This window comes from Emydura macquarii, unplaced genomic scaffold (assembly GCF_026122565.2).
Source record: "Emydura macquarii macquarii isolate MOO-44397 ecotype Brisbane River unplaced genomic scaffold, CSIRO-AGI_Emac_v2 contig_1348, whole genome shotgun sequence".
Taxonomy (NCBI): Eukaryota; Metazoa; Chordata; order Testudines; family Chelidae; genus Emydura; species Emydura macquarii.
The window spans coordinates 12,161,687-12,185,050 of NW_027131485.1; the positions used below are offsets into that span (position 1 = coordinate 12,161,687).

Below are 23,364 nucleotides of genomic sequence, written 5' to 3' on the forward strand. Positions count from 1 at the left end.
CTATTTGGAATCAATCTAAATTCCTTGGGAATATCCTTAAAAGTGATGCAGCTTTTACACAGTGATTATGGAGGCTCAGGTCGTCCTCTACACTAATGTGAGCACTGGGGTTTGAACCACATGGAGCTCCCTTAGGGCACAGCGGGGTGTGCTGCCTCCGACACACACACACAGCTCCCTGGAAGCCCCTCTATCTAGGATCTGGGAAAATGGGAACCCATGTCCCCTGCACTTACAGAACCCAGGGGCTGCTTTCCTGGACATGCACGATGCTCTCACCCCAAGCACATTTACTTTCTTCCTACAATAACAGATTAAATCCTTCAAAGCTCAGTCCAGGCTGATGCTGTGCCTGCCAGAAAGCTAGAACTTTCCCTCCCTAACCCCACAGCCACCTCAGCCCACACACCCTGGAGCCCTGGCTCCAACAGCTGGCTTTGGTATTATCTTGGCATCCATTTATAGAATAAGAACATAAGAACAGCCATATTGGGTGAGACCAATAGTCCATCTACCCTGTATCCTTCTTCCGATAGTGGCCAGTGCCAGACGCTTCAGAGGGAATGAACAGAACAGGGCAATTATAGCGTGATTCATCCTCTGTCACCCAGTCCCAGCTTCTGGCAGTCAGCAGCCTAGGGGGACACAAAGCATGGAATTGCATCACTGATCGTCTTGGCCAGTAGCCATAGATAAACCTTTCCTCCTTGAACTTATCTCATTTTTTTAACCCAGTTATACTTTTGGCCTTCACAACATCCTCTGGCAACTAGTTCCACAAGTTGACTAAGCATTATGTGAAGAAGTACTTCCTTCTGTTTGTTTTAAACCTGCTGCCTATTTAATTGCATTGGGTGAGCCCTGGTACTTGTGTTACATGAAGTGGTACATAACAACACTTCCCTATTCACTTCCTCCACACCATTCATGATTTTATAGACTTTATCACATCCCCCCTTAGTTGTCTCTTTTCGAAGCTGAACTGTTACAACCTCTCCTCATACGGAAGTTGTTCCATACCCCTAATCACTTTTGTTGCCCTTCTCTGTACTCATCCAATTCTAATATTTCTGTTTTGAGCTGGGGCAACCAGAAGTGCACACAGTATTCAAGGTGTAGGCGTACCATGGATTTATACAGAGTGAGAACAGGCCATCTATGCTGTACGTTGTTCAGTGGTGCAGGCCAGAACAGCTGGCTCCTGTATAGAGGTGCTATCTGCTTACATTACATGCCTAAACAAAAAACCCAAACCTCAACGCAGGGAGTAGACTCAAAGACACCGATAAAGCCTGGAATCCTAAAGCAGTGAAGATGCCAATTCTCTTTCTGAATCGTCAGAGACCAGGAAGCCGTAGGGTAGGCCAGCACCCCCAGGATGCAGCCGAACTGCTCTTTCTAGGAATTGCTCTAGCTCTCATTTGTGGAAACAACTTTCAGCTGCTGGAGAGAATAAAATACTACTTCCCCAATGACCCTGACTCATCGCCTGCAAAGCATCTTCTTCTAAGTGCTTGTCTGCAATACGAAAGATACAGGAAAATGCATGCAGAGCAACAGAGTGTCTGACAGGAAAACACCAGTACCCTGGATTTTATCAGCATATTCATCCAGATCTGGCAGTGGGGCAGCTGCACAGTCAAATTCAGGAAAAACAGGATGCAGGAAAGCCAAGGAAAAGCTGGATGCAGCATCTAGGGTATTGCTGGGCAGACGAGACCCAGCATAACTCCTCAGGGCACAGGTAAGACTGTTTGTATCAGGTTATTTTGCTGTTGCCAGGATATATTGTAGACTCATGCACACTGACAGACACCTGCCAGGTTTTTCAATAAACTGCCTCACGCTCCCCGCCTATATTTCCCCAGTAGCAGCTGTGCACCCACTTACACTCACTGGTTCATGGGATGGGCTCCATCAATTGCTGAAACCCAGCCCAGTGACATGCAGGCTGTGAACAAGTAAAGCCCATATGGAGCAGATTTAGATTGGTGAAGTCCACAGAGATTTTCACTCTCATCAGAGAGATAAAAAGCATCTGCAAATCCCCATTGGCTAGTTATGTTTTTATGAATCTAAAGATATAATTAAGATACATGAAAGCACCACAATATGAGCTCATCTGAACAAAGCCTTCAGCAGTTCCAACACGCTATACCATACTTCTTGTTCCAGGGGACAAAATGGCAAAGCATCAATGAATCCAAGGCTGCAGTTGACATGCGTACAAAGCTTCTTGTCTCCAGCCTCCCGCTGGCCCAAGCAGCCCTTGCCAACATTCTGCCTCTGAACTGATAGCAAACACTGATGTAATCAAAATACCAGTACGCTGGAGGAAACATACTAACTCATGAGAGTTATGGGGATGAATGTAATAAACAAACCTACCACAGCCATTTGAGTGACTACTGTACCTCAGTGGGAGGGAGTGGGACACTTCCACGGAGTCATTTAAGCTCCATAACTCTATATGAAAAGTTCCAGAGGGGTAGCCGTATTAGTCTGTATACAGCAAAAACAAGAGTCCTGTAGCACCTTAAAGACTAACACCGCAGAAATCTGTTAGTCTTTAAGGTGCTACAGGACTCTTGTTATAACTCTATATGAATATATATAATTGCTGTTAGACCAGCAAAAAAAAAAAAAAAGCCCCAGATCCCATTATAAGCTCAGGACCCTGCCGGGAGAGCCCAGAAAGTCCTTGTGTCAAATACTCTCCTATCCTTGTCCATTTCTGGAGTTATTGTGGCCAAGTCTACAGTAGGAGAACTTTGCTGGTTCAACTATACTGCTATAAAATGCTATAGGCATTACAGTAAACTACACTAGCAAAGCACTCTTACTATGGACACAGCTTATACCAGTAAAGTTGTGCTTCTGCAGATACAGCTTACCACAGCCTCACCCCAACGTCCTGATCAAAACAAGCTATACCAGTAAAAGTGCCATTTGGCTGGTATAACTGTGTCCACATTAGGGATTTTTGCTGGCACAACAGAACACCAACAGCAGCCCCTAGGGTAGATACCCTTAAACCAGCATAACTGAACTTTTACCAGTATACTTAATTTTCACAGAATCACAGAAATACAGAGAAGGGACCTCAAGAGGTTGTCTAGTCCAGTCCTCTGTGCAGAGGGAGGGCCCAGTAAACCTAGACCAGCATTGACAGATGTTTGTCCAACTATTCTTAAAAACCTCCACAGAAGAGGATTCCACAGCATCCCTTGGAAATCTATTGTGCTTAACTCTCCTTAGAATTAGAAAGGTTTTCCTCCTACTTTACCTAAATCTCCCTTGCTGCAGATTAAGACAATTACTTAGTATCCTTCCTTTGGTGGGCAGCCCTCAGCATATTTGAAGACTGTTATAAATTCCCCCTTAGTCTTTTAAGAAGACGAAATATGCCCAGTTTTATTAACCTTTCCTCATAGACCAGATTTTCTAAACTTCCATCATTTTTGTTGTTCTCCTCAGGACTTTCTCCAGTTTGTCCATCTTTTTTAAAGTGTGGCACCCAGAACTGGACACAGTATTCCAGCTGAGGTCTCACCAGCATCACGTAGAGTGGGACAGTTACCTCCCTTGTCTTACACATGACATTCCTATTAATATATCCCACACTGATATTAGTCTTTTTTGTAACTGCATCACATTGCTGGTTCATATTCAATTTGTCTCCCAGATCCTCTTCAGCAGTACTACCACTTACTCCCTATTTTCTAGTTGTACATTAGATTTTTCCTTCCTAAATGTAGTACCTTGCACTTGTCCTGAACCTCATCTTGTTGATTTTAAATAGACTAACTCTCCAATGTATCAAGGTCATTTTGCTGGCTTTGTAGCACAGACATGGTCTTACAGAATATGAAAACAGTGGAGGATTGTTTGCATTACACTGTAACCGTCAGCACCCAATGCCGGTTCTAGAGGGCCAGAGTCCCATCCACGCTGAGTTCATCCTCAGAGCAGCTAAGGAAAGCAGCCATGGGAGAAAATGTGTCACTTCTCTTGCTCCCTGATCCTGACCTGGCCAACAGCCAAAATGGCCCCCACTGTAATTTAAAGCAGTTTAGGAACTGTTTTAAATTATATTTGCTGCAGTGATCCCGCGAGACCTGCTGTGCTACTGGGATCAGTCAGATTGCTCTACTCTGCTCAGCTACTCCCCACCCTAACATGGCCTGGACTTTGAGAGAACAGGTGACACAGGAACCGCAGCACCTTGCCTTTCCCCTTGGCTCCAAAGCTGCATCCCATTCTCACTGTACCAGAAACTCTAGATCAGGACTCCTATTCATCCAGACCAACAGGACCTCCACCATGACCTGTGTAGCAGCATTAATACCTGGAGAAACTGGTGCCTGTTGGCAGAGGTCACAAACTTCCTTCTCCTTTCCAGCGGCACAGTCACAATTAGATAGGCTAACAATGCATTCGGGGAGTTCTTTGAAATAGCTTCCTGCAGTTTAAGCAACAGAATGAGGGCTTGTCTACACTGGACAGCTGTCCCACTTTTGCTGTATTGGCCTAGTTAAAACAACACAGCCCTCATAACTGTGAGCACATTGTATCAGTGTAAAGGTGCTTTATTACAATACAGCTATTCTCACACAGGAAGGAAAACAACTTTACCAGAATAAAAGTCACCTTTACACTGCTGTGTGTCCACCCTATGGCTGTTAGCAGTATAACTATTTGGCTAAATAAATAAATAAATCGCCCCAACCCAGAAATAGTTCAATGAGTGCAGCATTCAAGGGCAGACCAGGTCTGAGAGTCAGACAGCAAGGTGGTTGGGGGGGGTAAGGGGGGGGGGCCAGGAAGAGGGGGAGGATGAGGTAAGGTGTGTGAAGCAGAAACTTAACTGGGTGTTTCCTGGCTTCCTCACGTAGGAGTGTGGGAATAGGAAGAGAACAGAAGACATATGTGGCAACAACCTTAACTGAACCTTAGCAAAGTTCTTTGTGTGTGATTTCCATACTGTACTTCCAGTTAGTTTAAAGAAACTGAGCATTTGTTTATGTATTGTGCAGCTCCTTGCCAGACTTTCCTGTCAGTTCAGTTTCCCATGACTCTCTGCAGTTAGGGATTAAGTCATTGCAACTGTTCTGAGTCACACTGTGTCAGACACAACAAGATCACTGTATGATCATTTCATGAGATTTTTGTTGTCAATGGAATGGCTCCAAAGCAAAATCCAAGAAGTCTTCCCACTGATCTCATTCTAATGCACCCTTGGGACCCTTGACACAAAACTGAACATTACTGAACCCATTCGTGTTTTATCGTAAGTGTGATTCTAGTGAGAGCAGACAGGTTTTATCTCACTTTCCATCTTGAAAATATTTTACAAACACCCTGGAGAGGTGGGCTAGTCACACTCTTTTCACAAACAGGGACCCAAGGCAGAGAGAAGCAACGACTTGCCCAAGGGCAGGTCAATACAGGATCCAGAATCAGAATTTGGGAGCTCCAAGCTCCCAGTGCTGCATTCATGCCATTCAACCATGTCTGAATTTGCAACATCATTTACAATGATGTAACAAAGTTTAGCTACTCTGCTTGTTTTAAGTGGCTTCTAACTTAAATAATTAGGCCGCTCCTTTTATTTAGTTTCTGAGAATGGGATACTAAACCTGGGGCCAAATCCCTACTAACCGGGCAGTACCATGAGAGGGCCAATGGGAGGAGGGAAATCCATCTAGAACATAGCTTCTCAACCTGTGGTAGCGTACCCCTGGGGCTACAGGCAGGGGGTATTCAGCAAAAAATCCAGTGAAGGGAGGTGAGTGGCAGTCGCCGACTTCTGGGGAAGTCAGGTTGCAGCCGCCTGCTTCCCGGCCAGTCCCAGCTGAGAGGTAGACGGCAGCCGCCCCAGTCCTGGGAAGTTGAGCAGCAGCCGCCAGCTTTTTGGGATGCCGGGCAGCAGCCACTGACTTTTTGGGAAGCTGGGTGGCAGCCGCCTGATCCTGCCTGGTCCCAGCTCCCAGGTGGGAGCCCAGTGGCAGCCTTGTGCACCTTGCAAGCTGGGCTCACAGATGGGTGGCTGCCACCTGCGCCCCAGCTCTGAGCCGAGGGACAGCCTCCCGTGCCCCAGTTTGAAGATGGGCAGCAGCTGCCTGCCCGCATCCCTGGATCCCAGCCTGTGCAGAAGCCTCCTCTGCCCCAGCTTGGAGCAGGTGGCAGTTGCCCACCTCCCGAGCTGGCAGCCAGACAGCAGCCGACTACAACTTGCCCAAGGGGCAGCTCCCCTCCTCGGCTGAAAGCCTGGTGCCCAGAAAGCCAAGTGGAGAGCCCAATGGCTTGCCCAGTCCTGGAGCTGGGCTCTACCAGCAGGCTTACTTGACAATTTCACTGCTGTAGTTGAACAGTGAAATTGACAACTATGACAGCTCCAGATTTTACCAGTATAAAAATGTTAAGAGGGGCCCACACTATGATTTGCCCCAGGCCCGCACCCCCTTAGGGGCAGCCATGGGGAGCGCTGCTATCCACTCTGGTGGGCTGCTAGTGCTTGCTCATACCTCACAAGTTCCCACCCGTGTGAGAACACCACATGACCCCGCCAACAGGCCATCGTGATTGGCTGGCATTGATCTTTGCTCCTATATGGAGGAAGGGGAGGAAGAAGGAGGGGAGAAACAGCAGGGAGATTTTGTGATCTGCCACAGCCACACAGCACTGCAGAACTCAGAACTCTCCTGCTTTATGAGAAATACAGTCATCCAGCGGTAAAGAGGAAAAGGATTGTATTTCTCAGAGTGGAAAATTGAGTGTTGGGGTACTTATTAAAATTTTCAGAACTTAGAGGGTACTTGCTACTTAAAAGGCTTAGAAACACTGATCTAGAAGATGCAGAATGGCAGCAGACCTACTTCATGGTCACCGCTGCAGCTGCCCCTGTGGTAATGGGGAGGCACAGCTGCTGGATCCTCAGTCATGGCTCTATTGGCCTTAGCCCACATCCACTGCCCCAAACCCCTGCAAACTGGGAACAACTCGTATAAGGGGATGTGCTCAACATTAAAAACTCTTCCCCCCTTGCCACACTTTTTACCATTACTGAAACTTGCAACTGGAGCCCTGGAGCCAAACAGGGTCACAGAACACAACGTGGCAAGCACCTTGGTAAACTGGGCATGCACAAACAATAAGTGTTTTAATACAGCTAAATGTAAATGTATACCTCTAGAAACAAAGAGCACTGGCCATACTTACAGGGTAGGGGACTCTGTCCTGGGAAGCAGCGATTCTGAAAAAGATATGGGGGCTAAGGTAGATAATCAGCTAAACATGAACTCCCAATGTGATGCTATGGACAAAAGACCTAATGCAATCCTGGGATGCATAAACGGGAACCTTGAGTAGGTCTAGAGACGTTATTCTACCTCAGTGCCACAGTATTTGGTACTGATGCAACCACAGCTGGAATTCTGGTGTCCACAATTCAAAAAGAATGTTGATAAATTGGAGAGGGTTCAGAGAAGAGCTATGAGAATGATTAAAGGATTAGAAAGCCTGCCTTGTAGCGATAGTTTCAGAGCTCAAATCTATTTAGCTTAACAAAGAGAAGGTAAGGGGTGACTTGATCACAGTCTATAAGTACCTACATGGGGAGCAAATATTTAATAGAGGGCTCTTCAATCTAACCGAGACAGGTATAACACGATCCAATGGCTCAAAATTGAAGCTAGACAAATGCAGACTGGAAAGAAGGTGTACATTTTTGACAGTTGAGAGTAATTAACCATTGGCACAATCTACCAAGGGTCATGGTGGATTCTCCATCACTGACAATTTTTAAATCAAGACAGGATGTTTTTCTAAAATATCTTCTCTAGGAATTGTTTTGGGGAAGTTCTGTGGTCTGTGTTATACAGGACGTTGAACTAGATGTTCACAGTGGTCCCTTCAAGTACTGGAATCTATGAAAACAAAATAATTCTCTAGCGGTTGTTAAGTCTCCTTTGTGCAGGACAGCACTGTGTGCGGTGACAGCTGTTCCGGTGTTTGTGTGGGGAAAAACACATTTTTAAGAGGCTAGAACAATGTGATTATAAAACTACAACAACTGCAAGGTACAGAGGGAAGGGGCTGAAAGTGCTTTTGACTCACTGTTTTAAAGTGACCTCGCTACACCTCCATTTTCCTAGCCATAAAATGGCAATGAAGGAAGTAAGGAAGGAACTCAATGATGATAATCTCTTCATTTCATTTCATCAAGCCCTCTGTCCTGGACCTTCCCTGAATTAAGGGAAAAAGGAGTCTGATAACATTTTGAGAGTGTCTTTTCCGAAGACTAAAATATTCTGCACTGAAAAGTTTGTTCTATTTTTCACCTCCCTCACAGCGCCTTGATAAAGTCAGAGATTTCAACTTTGGCAAACTCCCAGACAGACACAGCCCATACAGGTTTGGTTTGTGATTGCCTAACTTCAGATGGAGATAACACATCCTCGTTAGCAGTAACGGCAGAGATGGCTGAGAGATTCCAGAGGAATTTTCTCTGAAGAAGCTGTGACAGCCCGTCCTCTCTGTACAACATAGGTAGGAAAGCCCGAGTTTTTAGAAATCTCCATGAGGTTAGCAGAAGGGGCGAATCCTTGACAGAAAGAGCTGAGGAACAAGAAGGGGAGAAAATCCCAGCTTGCAGGTTCCTCCCTCTCCTAATTCAGAAACTGACCCAAGAAATCCTCCAGTGCCACAATGCCATATGGCTCCAATTGAAAGACTCTAATTTGCTTTCATGGTGCTGCTATTGGGAAGATTTTGTTTTCAGTGTTTTTTCTGGAAATGCATCTTGGAGAGATCTTGGGAGTCCATTTTACTGGAATGTCAGCTATGTTCTTTCCAAAAAGGGAGCTATATAGAACAGCAAAGAACACCCCTATAGGTGCACTGTGTAATACTTTGCTTCGGAATAAGTACATGCAGTGATGAGAGACAGCCTGCTTAATAAATCTGCATCATGACTCATAAGATCTAGAACCAGCTCCATACACTACAAAAACTGGTCTGAGGAGTCTCCATCTTGGAAACTGCAGACAGAAAATTTGCCTTTTTTTTTCCTCAATTGCTCGCATTCCATTTGGCAAAAACTGGTTCCGGTCCCACAGTTGTGATGTATACTGGCTCACATGAGTCCTGCATGCATTTTTGAAACAGAAGAAAATCCATACTGGTACTGATATACAAACCAAAAGGTGACATGCGCGACTGTTCAAAAAGTACCAAGGAATTAACTTGCTGTCCCACTACATGAAAATGTTAGTCGCATTCACCAAATAGTGGAGCCCATTTCAGGAAAGGAACAGTTTGGTTTTAGAAAAGGAAGAGTGACGACAGATAGTATGTTTATTTCTAGACAGTGGATTAAAAAGAAGCTGGAGAGAAACGTGGAGCATGGTTGGGCTTTCTTTGATTTGGAGAAAGCCATCAAAGTATCTAGGAGACTGCTGGTATCTTTGCTATAATTCTATGGGGGTACTGGAGGACCTTGTCTAGATGGTGATGGGCTTGTGTGACAGTTCCATGGCAAAAGTGCAGACACCCTTCAATGTAACAGAGTTTTGAGATGAAGGTTGGGCTCCACCACGGATCAGCATTTAGTCCTTTACTATTCATAACTGTGATGGACTTTATAAATAAGCAAATCCAAATGGAAGATAGTAAGAAGTTGATCTTTGCAGATGATATTGCACTACTGGCCAACAGTGAGGAAGATTTGGTCCAGGCAACTGATGCCTGGAAAAAGGAACTATAACTGTGGCTTCAAAATGGGTAAAGAAAATCCTGAAGTCACATGGGTGACTCATGTAGATCCAAGACAGACAAATATCTTTATCGAATGCCAGTGCCTATGTCAGGTTTCTGCACTAAGTATGTTAAGGACTGGTTAGTGATAACTGGAGAAATCAAAAGAGAACCACAAGCAAGGCTGCTGAGCACAGGGAAAGGCTAGCACAAGATAACTGGAGTGATTTATGATAAATCGATGCCCAGACTACTTAAGGGACAACTATTCAAAACCATGGTAAGGCCAGCTTTTCTATACAGATCAGAGATATGGGTAACCAAAGCGAGGCACTTGAGAAGACCGGAAGCCATAGAAATAAGATGTTTGAGGGCAGTGAGAGGGGTAACATTGCTAGACCACATGCGGAATGACGTCATTAGGAGTGAAACCAAGGTCTGTGGTATCAGAGAGAAGCTGTGAGAGAGGAAGGTGAGCTGGTATGGGCATATATAAAGCACGGATGAAGGGAATCCTGTTAGGGAGACACTTAAGACTAGAGTTTGTGGGCAGGGTACAAAAGGACAGCCAAGAAAATGGTGGAGAGACTGTATACGGGAGGACAGAGTGGATATGGAGCAAGCACTGAACCAGCAAACCTGAAAAAGACTAATCCATGCCTGACTCCAGCTAGCTGGGAAAAGGGGAAGAAGAAGATAATTTGCATCAATTTGAGATGTCATACTCCCTGCAAAGGAAAATACTCCAGTCTAACATGTTCTTTATTTTCCTTTTATGCCTTCATTTGTCTCCATTAAGAAAGAAATGCTTTCTGAGAAGCCATTTGTGGTTATTATTTGGTACTAAATTTAATAAAATGTCCAGTGACACTGGAGATCTTGGTTAACGCACACATGGCTCAGATAAGGGATAGTTTAGAAACAAAAAATTTAGTCAAAAATGAACTAAGGTGGAAAGTGGGTTTCAGCGCAGTCCAGCTAACAGCCTAGACAACCAAAGATACCCAGCCAGGAATTCTATCCCTGGGTAGGGAGAAAGTCTGGAAATGAAGATGATATAACAACACAGAAAATACTACATAACATGGCACTCATCTCCTGAAATCCCCCTTCACTTCTCAACCCATCCACACACCCACCCAAATCCAACTCTGCAAATACTTATGTGATGGTCACAGTAACAAATTACTAGGGATGAGATTATTCCAGCCCTTATTCAGCCGCAAGGAGACTAAGAGAAAGGAAGCCCACCCCCTTAGTGCCGTGCTCAGACTGTGACTCCAGCTGCTGGACTCCTCACCCAGTTCTCCCAGCTGAGACCCTCCCTTCACTCAATGCCAAGGAAACTGGCCAGGTACACAATGGGAGTAACTTACTTCCCATCCAATGCATGGGAGGAGCAGAGGAGGGAATGGGACTGAGTCACAATTTGTTCTCTGCTCTGTTCTGCTCCTGGGGAGGAGGGTGCAGTTACATGTTTCTCCTTACCCAGAGGAGGAAATAAAGTTACAACTTAGCCCTAGGAGATTGCTGGCAAACAACCCCTTGAATAGGAAAAAGGACATTATGATCTAGTAATTTACCATTGAAAACATATCCACCACTCAGTAATGTGAAAGCAATGTTTTATAGCTTCCAAAGCCAGAAGAGACCACTGTAATCATCTATTCTGACTCTCTGCATAACACAGGACAGATGACTGCCCCAAAATAATTCCTAGAGCAACTATTTTAGAAAAACATCCAACCTTGATTTAAAAATTGTCAGTGATGAGAATTCACCACCATTCTTGGTAAATTGTTCCAATGGTTAATTACTCTCACTGTTAAAAATGTATGCCTTATTCCAGTCTGCATTTATCTAGTTTCAACTTCCAGTCATTGGATCATGTTATACCTTTCTCTGCTAGACTGAAGAGCCTATTATTAAATATTTGCTCCCCATGTAGATTACTTATAGACTATAATCAAGTCACCCCTTACCCTTTAAATTCAGCTCCCTGAGTCTATCACTATAAGGCATTTTTTCCTAATCCTTTAATGTTTCCTTTCTAAGTAAAGCTCTAAATCTTGATGATGTACAAACATAACAGGAGAAATGATGTGTTAGAAATAAGGCAGCTGTGGTCACAGGTGGAGGGAAAATAGCCCACTGAGGTTCTTGTATATCAGGCACGAGATTTCTCTTGAAATATCATTGAAGTGGTGGCTAGTTAAATGACTATGTCTGATGTGACATTTCACAGCTGGTTTTTGCCAAAGGAAAAATGTGTTTTACTTTAGATCCCACAAATCACATGTTATGTAATTTGCTGGATTGGTTTTAATTACTTCATTTAATACTTTAAACAAACACGCTAATTATTCCATGGATCATGTTTTGCAGATTGGGTGTCAACCCTCTCTAGGAACACAAGGCAAACGTTTTCCTCGAACGTGACAATGAAAAGCTGTACACAGCTCACCAAAGAACTCTGTGTATTGTTTTTCCTTGTCTTCCACTGGCCTACTGCCTGCTTTTCCAGTCATGCATCTTAGCAGCTGCTTGGCTCCCAAATGTGCTTCAGCTTTAACAGTAACAAAGTCATGATGTTGAAACAGCCGAGTGGATTTAAGGTTATTGACATTTTTAGCACTCTCTTAAAAATTAGCAATGCTGCCTTTCTCTAGAGCTGATCATGAAAGCCCTGTGTGAACTCAGTTTCATTTGTTTTGTTATTTCAGCTCTTATTCTGTCTCTAGTTACTATATTTGTATATATTTTAGCACAGAAGCAGAAGTATGACTCGCTGTCTGCCTACACATTCCTGAATCTGTCAGTTCAAAGGTTGTCTGCTGTCAATGTCAAGAGCTTAGAACTGAATCCTTTAGGGATGGGAAAACCTTGAGCCCTCTAGGGGAAGTGTAGATCTCAAGACTACCTTTCTGCATGAAAATCAGCTAAACATGCCCAACTCCCCCAAACCCTTGCTGGAAAACGTTAAGATGCTAAAGACTGAGTGACCAACCAAGGGACTTTAAACAGAACACACATATCCTTCATGCATGAGGATGTCATACCAGAAGATGGGATGGATAGGATAGCCGCATAGAAACACCCCCTGCAGAGACACAGAGTGACGTACAAGGACAAGATGGGGAATTGGATTGATCAGATTTTCCTCCAAAAATACTCCTTTCAGCATAAAGGAGAGGATGTGGCTCACTGTTCTATTCCAAACTCAGTCACTAACTTACTGTGCAACCCTGGTCAAATTCCTTCCCCTCTCTACACCTATTTCCCCTTCCATGTTTTATCTGCCTTGTTTATCTTTGGAGCACAGTGTCTCTCTCTGTCAGTCCCGCACCCAGCACAGTGGGGTCCTGGCTCTTGACTGAGGCCTTTGGCCCTCGCTGTTATGGAAATTTCTAGTAGCATCTAATGTCATGCTCTATTGCTACAGTCCACAGTTAGTTCTATACCATCAGATATCAGCTTTGATGATCCCTGCTTGCCTTTGAAGAAGAAAAGGACTAAACTCCCTGCAAATGTGGTCTGTAATGGGCTTCTCATGAAATCCTTCTTTAGCTAGACTCATTGCCCAGGGTACAAATCCAAATGACTTCACTTTCTGCATAGCTAATTTAGAACCTGCCTGCACTACCAGATTTACCACATCAAGGGATCATGTCGTAACACAGTTTAGTCCCATCTCCCCAGGCAAGACCAATGTTTTATGAATGACTGAAGCATTATCATGTTGTAGTACGATTCTCCCATGTAGTAGAGTTGGCAGTGTAGAAACACCATACTTCATGTACCTCTCAGTGATGGATTAGTTCCTCACTGCTTTTTCTTATAACATGGCCAGGTGAAGGTCACAGGAAAAGCAGTACCACATCCTGTCATGTATCCAGGAAACCCAATACATCTGCCTTGTGTCTTAAAAAGCAATTCTCCCTATAAAAGGGGATTTCTTCCACCATCCTGTGACTGACTGGCTGAAGTAAGACCAGAATGTTTGACACTCTGGATTCTTGCTGAAATTCAGGCCCTGTCTACATAATCAAATCTGCACCGGTTTAGCTACACTGATATAGTAACACTAGTGCAAGCCCCTAATGCTGTAGATGTACATGCCGACACAAAATTTAGGTTACTGACCTGTAACTGGAGGCTCATTGAGATGTGTGGTCTATCTGTATTCCACATGTGAGTATGCATACCCACTATGTGACTGAGATCGGAGATGTCAAACAAGCAGTGTCTATGGGTCCACGCCTGGACAGTTCTCCTTGCGCTCTGAACTGAGGATATAAGCGACAGTGCAGACCAATGCCTCTCCAGCTCCTCTCTTACCGTAAATCAGAAGAATTCAAAGCAGAGGGGATGGAGTGTGGATAATGGAATACAGATAGGGGACCACACATCTCAAATGAACCTCCAGTTACAAATCAGCAACTTCCATTTCTTCTTTGAGTGCTGGTCCCTATGTGTATTCCACATGTGGGTAATTGATAAGCAGTATTTAAACAGGAGGGTAGTGCAAGGATGTAGTTGGTACAGATGCTTGTAATACTGTAGTCCCAACAGCTGCATCTGCAGAGAAGGCTTGAATTAAAGCACATACATGAAAGTATGAATGGAGCTGCAGGTAGCCACTCTACAGATGTTCATAATATACCTCTCAGAGAGATACTGCTGAAGTGGCTTGTGCTCTAGTCAAGTGGAATGGGCTCCCACCCCATCCAGGGAAGGAAAACATGTTAATTGGTAATGCAGAATGATGCAGGTGGAGATCCACTTAGAGAGTCTCTGAGCAGATAATGCCTCTCACCACAACCACTCCACTGTAGCAACAATTAACCGTGGTGATTTTCTTTCCATTTTGTCCTTCGCAGGTAGAATGCCAGAGCTCATTTGACATCCAGAGGTGAAGTCTCCTCTCTCTTTGGAAGCAAGAGGTTTTGGGAAGAATACCTACCTGTAAGTGGATAGATTGATTTATGTTTAATTCAGAAATTATTTTTGGGATGAATTTCAGGTGAAGGGAAACCTTCTCTTTATGAAAAATAGTGTAAGACAGATCAGTCATGAGTGCTCTCAGATCACTCTCCTACCAGTGTAACCATTCAGAATTTTGATTTGCAAATAAAAATGTTTAATTGCCAAAGATTGAGAATGGATCTCCTCTGTGTTTCTTGGGACTAGAAAGTATGGTGAATAAACCTTTCCCTTGGTGCTGAGGAGGCACTTATTCTATGGTCCCTCATTAGAAGAGGGAATCTGCCTCCTGATGGAGAATCTCCTTGTGACACTGGTCCCTGAAGAGGGGCCAAGAGCTCTTTAGAAATCATCTACTGCAGATATTCTAGTACTCACTTGCCTGGTGTAATTGCCCTCCAGTTGTGTGTAAAGATGGTGAGGCAGCCACCAAAGATTGGGGAGGGTCAGTAGTGGATAGCATCAATAAGGATAGGTAGTGCTTGCTTGTCCAATCAAAAACCCTTAGATGGTGGATGGGGTTGAGTAACTGCAGTTGTGGTAGAAGGAGCTATATACCTAGGTCTCTGCATCCTCTGGCATTTGTGTGGTGGTTCGAATGAGCACTGGTAGTAGAATGGTTGAGAAGGAGAGCTTGGCTTGTATACCTGTTTATGGTGTTTTCTCTTCAAGGCTGGAGTGTAAATGTGCAGGGAGCAGAGGGTTGTTTTTCAATGAATGTAGAGACTTGTCAGTTTTCTTCTCATATAAATTAATCAAAAAGGCAAGTCCTCTGTGGTATTTTGAACCTTCCTAGGGAACCCTAAGGAGTGCAGCCAAGACGCACACATCATCATTATGCCCATGGCTATTCCACCCCACCCCTGATGCAGTGTCAGCTGCATCCACTGCAGCTTGATGCAGTGGTGTACCGAAGAGGGGTGGGGGGGTGCTGGCCGGTTGGGAGGCGCCAGGCAGCTGGCTGGCCCTTCACAACATGCAGGGGCCCAGGGGCACAGGAGGCTCTGAGTGGCACAGAGTCTCCTGCGCTCCCCAACCCCCGCGCATCATGAAAGGCTGGCCTGGAGTGCACTTACTTGCTGCTCCAGCCACATAGCCCAGTGCCGGCTCAGATGGGGCGGCCTCACCGCCCAGCCTAGGAGAGAGGGGAGCCAGGCAGGCCCTTCACAACACAGGGGGGAGGGGCATGCAGAAACAGGAACAGCCACCCCCTCAGCCTGCTACACTCCCCGCCCGTTGTGAAGGGCTGACCCAGCACCCTCCACCCAGGCTGGGGAGGGTTAGGCCGCCCATCTGAGCCGGTGCCAGGCTGGAGTGGTGGTGAGTGAGGGGCGCCACTCCCCAGGCTGGCACAGGACTGCAATGGGAGAGGCAGAACCTCATGCCAGGTAAGTGTGGGGGGGGGGACTGCAGAAAGGGGGGGACTATGGGGAGGGAGAGGGCGATGGAGCCAAGCCTGCATTGTGCTCCCCCCCACGCCTCACATCCCCCCTCCCATCGCAGGTACAGACTTCCCCTCCCCGGGGCAGCTGGGGGATAGCGCCAGGACCCCTCCTACCTTGCGTGGGAGGGCAAGGCTTGGGGGGTGGGCACAAATGTAAGCTTGGCCACTAGGCGCTAGAGACCCTCCATACGCCACTGGCTTGATGGGATGTTTTGGCCATTAGTTTGCTTTCCTCAATGAGGGCCTGGATTTGGGCCCTGTCCTCTTCAAGGATTTTGTCCTTGAAATCCAAGATCTTGAAGTAATTGCTGAAATTATATTTTGCTAAAAAGACTTGTTAGTTAGCAATATGGAATTGAAGACTCGCAGCAGAAAACACCTTCCTCCCTAAAAGGGCAAGTTGTTCAGAGCCCTTGTCTGCTGGTGTAGCCTTGGGATGCTGTAATCTAGACATTTCTTGCAACACCAAGGAGTTGGGTGCTCTGTGTGAATAAGAACTCCGCTCCTTTGGCTGGTACGAAATGGTGCCTCAGCATTTTCAGCATGGGAGTGCAGGCAGTCGGATTGTGCCATACTACCCTTGTTGGTTACATGATGGCCTTGTTTACTGAAAGGGCAGCCATTCTATTGGGCTCAGAAGGTTGTAAAATTTTAAATGAATCAGTGTTGAGTATCTTGCACCTCCTTTAGTGGAATCTGGAGATTATTCACCACTCTTTGCAGAATCTGTAGTCATCAGGCAGGGATGGCAAAGATGGGGCAATTGCCTCATCTACTGAGAACAAAGAAACATCCATCTTTACCGGTGGTACCTGCAGATCCAGTCTGATGGAGGTATAGTGGGACTGACGGACAGAACTGGAATGTCTGACATATGAATCCCAAGGGCCCCATAGGGCCAATACAAAGGGTCAGCTGGTTGAGAGGGATCCCACAGCTTTAGGTAGCTTTGGTCCCTTTAATAGTCATATGTAGCTGGAAGACAGACCATGATTTTCTTGAGTCTCTTTCTTGAGTCACCTCCCTTCATGGAGATGAAGGAACTTTTGGAGTCTCTTGACTTCTGCAAAGAGAAAGCTGGTTCCAGCTTGACTGGCGGAGCCATCAGTACCAGTAGCTGAAAGCTCCAGTCTATGGAATGAAGAAGGGAACATTCCCCTCTTCTCAAGATAGTTTCCCTTTCTGGTGTCACAATCTCTCTGGTCAGACCCAAAAGAAGAGAAAAATAAGGATAAGGTAGGGTGAAGATATCCCCTGGTGAGGTGTAAGTTTCAGTTTGTCCAGGAATTCATGATGTGCAAGTAGTCATGACAGACAGATCTTGTGCATCCACAGTCCTTGTTGATGGCAGGTCTTTACGGTGATTGGTCAGCACCCTTGAAGAGTCTACTTAGGAGCTCTCAGAGGGTGTAAATAGATGCTGATCCTTAGGCTTAAGAATCAGAGCTGAAATTGGTTCCAGCAGATCCTTTCTCCTTCATGCCTTGCCCTCATGAATGGAGGATTTAAGTGAGCCTAAGTGCTTAGGACTGCATGTGAGGACTCGTCCGACGTGGACACAGACCTGGAAGGAGATCTGTCTTTATACTTACAGGAGCACCCTTTACTCTCTGAGATGCCCTGGAAGATGACTCTTTGGGTTTAGCAGCTCTGGCTTCCACTCCTGAGCTCCTGCTCGGAGGCATGTTGCTCGTTAGTTGAGGCTGATGTATGCGGGGGTCTCCCTGGTCTGGAACAGACTGAGGTCTTATAGCCTTCTCCATAAGATTTTTTTCTTAGCCACAGTGCGTGCACCTCACAGGGTCGAGAAGGAAATGAGCAGCAAATACTGCCCTTAGCTGAGATATGGGTTTCTCCCAGACAACAGAGGCAGCATTCGTGCTCACTGCTCACAGAGAAGAGTGGGGACAGGAGATGCAGTTCTTAAACCCTAGACTCTGGGCATAGTCTTTGTCCACAGAGAGAAGTTACATCACACAGGGCTATGAAAAATTACACAACCTGTGCAATGTAATTAAGCTGACCTAAGCCCCAATAAGATACCTCTAGGTCAATGGAAGAAATCTTCCATCAACCTAGCTACTGCATCTCGGAGAGACGAATTTACTATGGAGTTGGAAGAAGGCCTCCTGTCACTGTAGTAAGCATCTGCGCTACAGCGGTGCAGCTACAGTGCAGCAGCTGTGCCGCTGTAGTGTTTCTAGTGTAGACATACCTAAGTTACACTAACTATACGAATATATTTACAGGTTTGAACCAGAAGAAGCCTGGAGAAATCTGTGGACATAGAGGACTCTGACTCAGGCCACACAGCAGTAAGAAGAAACTGAAAAGGCATCAGTCCGAATGGACCTTTACACTCTTGGTTCAGAGCATGACAAGAACTAAACAGGCACAGACCAGCGGACACTACTTGCCAGAAACCTCAGGAGCTTGGTGTGCATGTGTACCCACTTGTGGAATACATACATAAGGACCAGCACTCAAAGTGGGACTAACACCAGTTCTGCTCCCTTCGGTATATTACTGGATTGAGCTGCTACGACACAGAGGCCAGTGATGCCAATTGGCAAAAGATTCACTGCTCTGTCAGCAATTCCTATCAGGCCCGAAACTCACTATTCAACACATTGCTTTCATGGTATTTATCCATAAATAGTGTCTTGTAAGGTATCAAATGAAGCTGGTGACACACGAGCCATTATCAGTGATGAAAGATGTATGTACAGATGGTGTGTAAGGAATTGTGTACCTACTAAAATATGTTTTAAACTATGTAAAAAGGTAAAGTTGGCAAACAGCTTTTCTGCCAGATAAACCATAGTCATCCACCGATCCCTGTCTCTGCTGCATTGTAAACATTGTAAGCCAAACACACAAGACCTACATTTGCATTCCAAGTCAACATGAGGACGTGAAGTCACCCTGAGGGTCAGCACACTGAAGAACAAACAATGGAGGGCATTTCAAACTTTTCCTGGACTATAACTGGGGGCCACAGCAGGTATTTTGGTTATCCATCACTGAGGGAGCAAAAAGGACAACTTTCATGAATGGTGGATCCCACTCATGTGGGATGGTGATGCTAGGCAGAAGCTTTAGGAGAGAAACTGCTTTAGATAAGGATTTCAGCCAGCTAAAGGTAAATCTAGACTCTAAGGAGTGTATTATATCTTTTGTTTTACATGTAACCATTTCTGTTTCCATTATCCTTTCTCAGTATCTCTTAAATCTTTATCTTCAATAATAAACAGTGACTCTCAGCCCTGGACACCCCAAGAAAGCATCACAGCTGCTTCTGCACCAATACCGGATGTCTACCATAGTACAATGACATCAGTGCAGTCCCACAGGGACATTTCCTAAATGTAGACAGGTCCTTGGAAACGTATACAGGGGCAAAGCAATCTGTACAAACAGACTCTGCCTACCTGTTCTTTACATGTCCTGACATGTATGTATCTGTATCAAATGCTTCACAAACCCACCTCCTGATGCTCTCAGCTCAAATACAAGACTCAGATGTACAATGAAGAGCAGCTCACAAGGGGTAAACTTGTTCTTGCAAATCCCGTGTTATCTGTAGGACTACTGATGAGAACAAGTTTTTGTCTTAAAACAAAAACAACCCCAGTGAATATATAAACAGACCACACACAGATCATCTCTTCCAATAAGCCTGAACACAGGTATTTGAGGAAAAGTTGCTGACAGAGCCAATGTCTTTCATTTCAAGGGACTCAATTTAAGCACAGAAGATTGTTGTTTTAACAGAAGATTATTAACAATATTTCAAGCTGTATAAATTCCATCCTGGCTAAGGAAACACTCTGCCTTTTATAATCTGGACAGACTCGACAGAAACATCTTAATGAAATTCACATGTGCTGGTTCAACATAATCCAGACTGCTCCATTCAGGAATATAAGATTCCTCCTGGAACAGCCATGAGAGATGCACTGGTTCTTCCCCTACGGTTTTAACCCGACACTGTCTTTCTGTCTGGCTGGTTTCCAAAGATTGACATTAGGTGATTCATGGTCACTTGTACTATGAACATTTGCTTCCTCCTTAGGAAAATGCAAGTGATTTATTTTAAATTTTTTTTTGCAAAGATGCAAAACATTAAAAAATCATTATCTGACAATTCCCAAATAAAATAAATAGTTCCTCTAATAAATGCCTATTGCAATTTTAGGCTGGTCTTTAGTAACCCATAACTTTATTCCAAACAAACTGCCACTCTGGCAGGAAGTGAGACAAAGTAAGACGGAAGGAAATTCTTTTCTGCATGTCAATGAATAACAGTGGGAGGCGTGGAAGGATATTTTCAGATAAGTTTCAATATAATGTGAAGTCCTTCACATCAACTCCAGGTCCAGGTCCACTGAGGAGTGCTTCCTAATATCACTGAAGTGCAGGGTGTTTACTTCAGTCAATCTGTCATGCTTCTTCCTAAATAAGCAGCTTTCAGATGCCTTATTAATTTTGCTTTGTGTGAATAAAATAGATTATAGGACTGACAGTTTAATTATCTTTAAAAACAATTAAACAAGTTTGAAGTTTTTCAAAAATAATGGCGTTTTCTTTTAAGGTAAATCAAGGCAAGGACTCGGAAATGTCACAGTCCTTTTTATTTTCCAACAGCTGCAGCTCTTCATGATTTGGGCAGGAGACACCAGATTTACCCATCATTCCACCAGATATGAGGATTTGTTGCCCATAGGGCTGGCTTGCCTTTATTATATTCACTGCTTTGCCTTCATTACATTCTGCCTTTATTATATTCAGCAGTAAATACAGTAGAACCTGAGAGTTACAAACATCAGAGTTACGAACTGACCGGTCAACCACACACCTCATTTGGAACCAAAAGTAGGTAATCAGGCAGCAGCAGAAATAAATAAAAAAGAAAAAGTAAACACAATACAGTAGTGTGTTAAACGTAAACCACTACAAAAATAAAGGGAAAGTTTAAAAAAAGATTTGACAAGGTAAGGAAACTGTTTCTGTGCTTGTTTCATTTAAATTAAGATGGTTAAAAATAGCATTTTTCTTCTGCATCGTAAAATTTCAAAGCTATATTAAGTCAATGTTCAGTTGTAAACTTCTGAAAGAACAAGAAGAATGTTTTGTTCAGAGTTACAAACAACCTCCATTCTTGAGGTGTTTGTAACTCTGAGATTCTACTGTACAGGAAACCTACAGGCTTGTATCCTACAAGACACTGGCTTCAACAATTAGCATAAGGCTTGAGGCCTATGAACTTTGGCACAGATCAATGACCTAATGGTTATTCCTACATTTTGGGGAACTGGAAATAGAGTATGAGGGGGAATATTGTCCATAATGACACCAGCCAACCACAGGAAAATGAGCTAACACCACCTTTTGGATAGAACATCCGCAAATGTCTGACCACAAGAGCGCCATGGCAACAGATTGACGTATATGATAATAAGTCATTAACATACTAACTTATAGGAGAATGACACCTCAACATTGGTAGGGTGAGGAAATACAAATAAGGAAGAGGGGCAAACCCCCTACTGACTATACATTAGACATAATGGCATCAGTGTAACGTATTATAAAAGCTGTATTCCAGCCTGTGTGCGGGAGGAGAGAGAGATGTAGCCCTTGGGAGGTGCCAGGATGATGTCCGCTAATGATGATGGGGGAGGTGATGAGGAAGATAAAGTCTAACATTTCAGATTATTCTGCAAAGGACGCTGTGAGTATATATATGAATGTTCAGATGTACATTCTGTATTATGTCTATCCACCTTACTGGGTTAGAGTGTTTGTGCCTGCTAAATGTATTAATAAATTATTGTAAATATAGATGAGTTCCTATAGTAAGTGTTGCAACTGTGCACATCGGGGTTCCCAACTATATAATAATTTTATTTATATTGAGCCTGATCTTGGGACAAGAACCTGTCAACCCTCAAAACGATAACTGAGAATTCTTCAGTAATCAACATAATTAATACATAATCTATAGATCATGCTACATTGTGTCCTCGTAAGTGTGAAAACAAATTTACCAAGAACCACCTTCAATGTTGTCTAGCACAGAGGTTACACACCTCAAGATACCAGCATTGAGAATTTTCTAAATTCATCCTAAGAAAAGTTTAGGAATTCTATCTTAGAGACTCAAACCTTATTATCTGTATTCCAGTACTGCCTAGAGGCCTCAGCTTATATCGGGTCCCCATTGTGGTAGATCCTATACATAACACATAGTAAGAGACAGGCCCTGCCTGTAACATCTGTATAATACTCACTAGTTGCCAATGGCAACATTAAATTGAAAGGGGCCACATCCTCCAGTGTTGTTTTTAGCTATAGAGTCATGGGCAGAAGCACCGAGTCACAAAGGAAAGGGGGAGGCAAGGGTGATGGTAGCAACTGTTTTTACAGACTAAGAGTATATATGAAGCTCATAAACGATTGAGACATGGCAAGTATGAAAAATATCTGCACTACGGAAGCATCTCATGCTGTAATCACTGTAACTATTGAGTTCTCACTTACCTTTGCTAGAAACATTCATGCAGAAATAAATCCCATAGATCTGATACACATACAGGGTTCCTGGTTTCATGAACATTGCTGCATTTCTTGCAGTTTGCTTCCCACCCTTTGAATGGGAAGCTTCATCTTCCCCACCCAGATAAGCCTCTGTTTCCACAATCCTTCCCCGGAGTTCTCTGCCATCAGGAAGTTTATGAACTAAAATCTGAAAGACAGGTCAAAAGTGTGTGTTAGAGACTCACAGTGTAAGGAACCCTTTAGTTAGGTCAACATAGCTACATCAGTGAGGGGTGTGAAGGAAACTCGCCTTCCCCCCCCCCCGACACATGCAGCTATGCTGATCTAATCCTCAATATAGATGCAGCTATATTGACAGAAGCAAATTTTGTTTGAAGAGCTAGCTTTCCTACAACTGAACACCCCATCCACTGGTGTAGGCTGCACCTATACTACAAGGCTACGCTGGCTACATCAACATCAACATAACTGTGCCAGAATATTCCCTGTAGTGTAGACATTGCCCACTATAAGTCACTGGAAAAAGCATGAGAAGTACAGAAACAGTGTCAGGGAAAATGACATAGCATAATGGGCGCTTCTCCATCATCTCCCATAGAATGCTTTGCAAACCAAGGAGG

At 44.3% G+C, this 23,364-nt stretch overlaps 1 protein-coding gene across 1 annotated transcript in view; it reads right to left on the bottom strand.

Moving 5' to 3' along the window:
- MPG (N-methylpurine DNA glycosylase) overlaps window positions 1–23,364 on the bottom strand; it is a 45,224-nt gene that overhangs the window by 4,857 nt on the left and 17,003 nt on the right. The window contains exon 3 of the mRNA XM_067551188.1: window positions 22,727–22,931. Coding sequence (XP_067407289.1) covers window positions 22,727–22,931 — 205 coding nt within the window. The remainder of the gene's footprint in view (window positions 1–22,726; window positions 22,932–23,364) is intronic.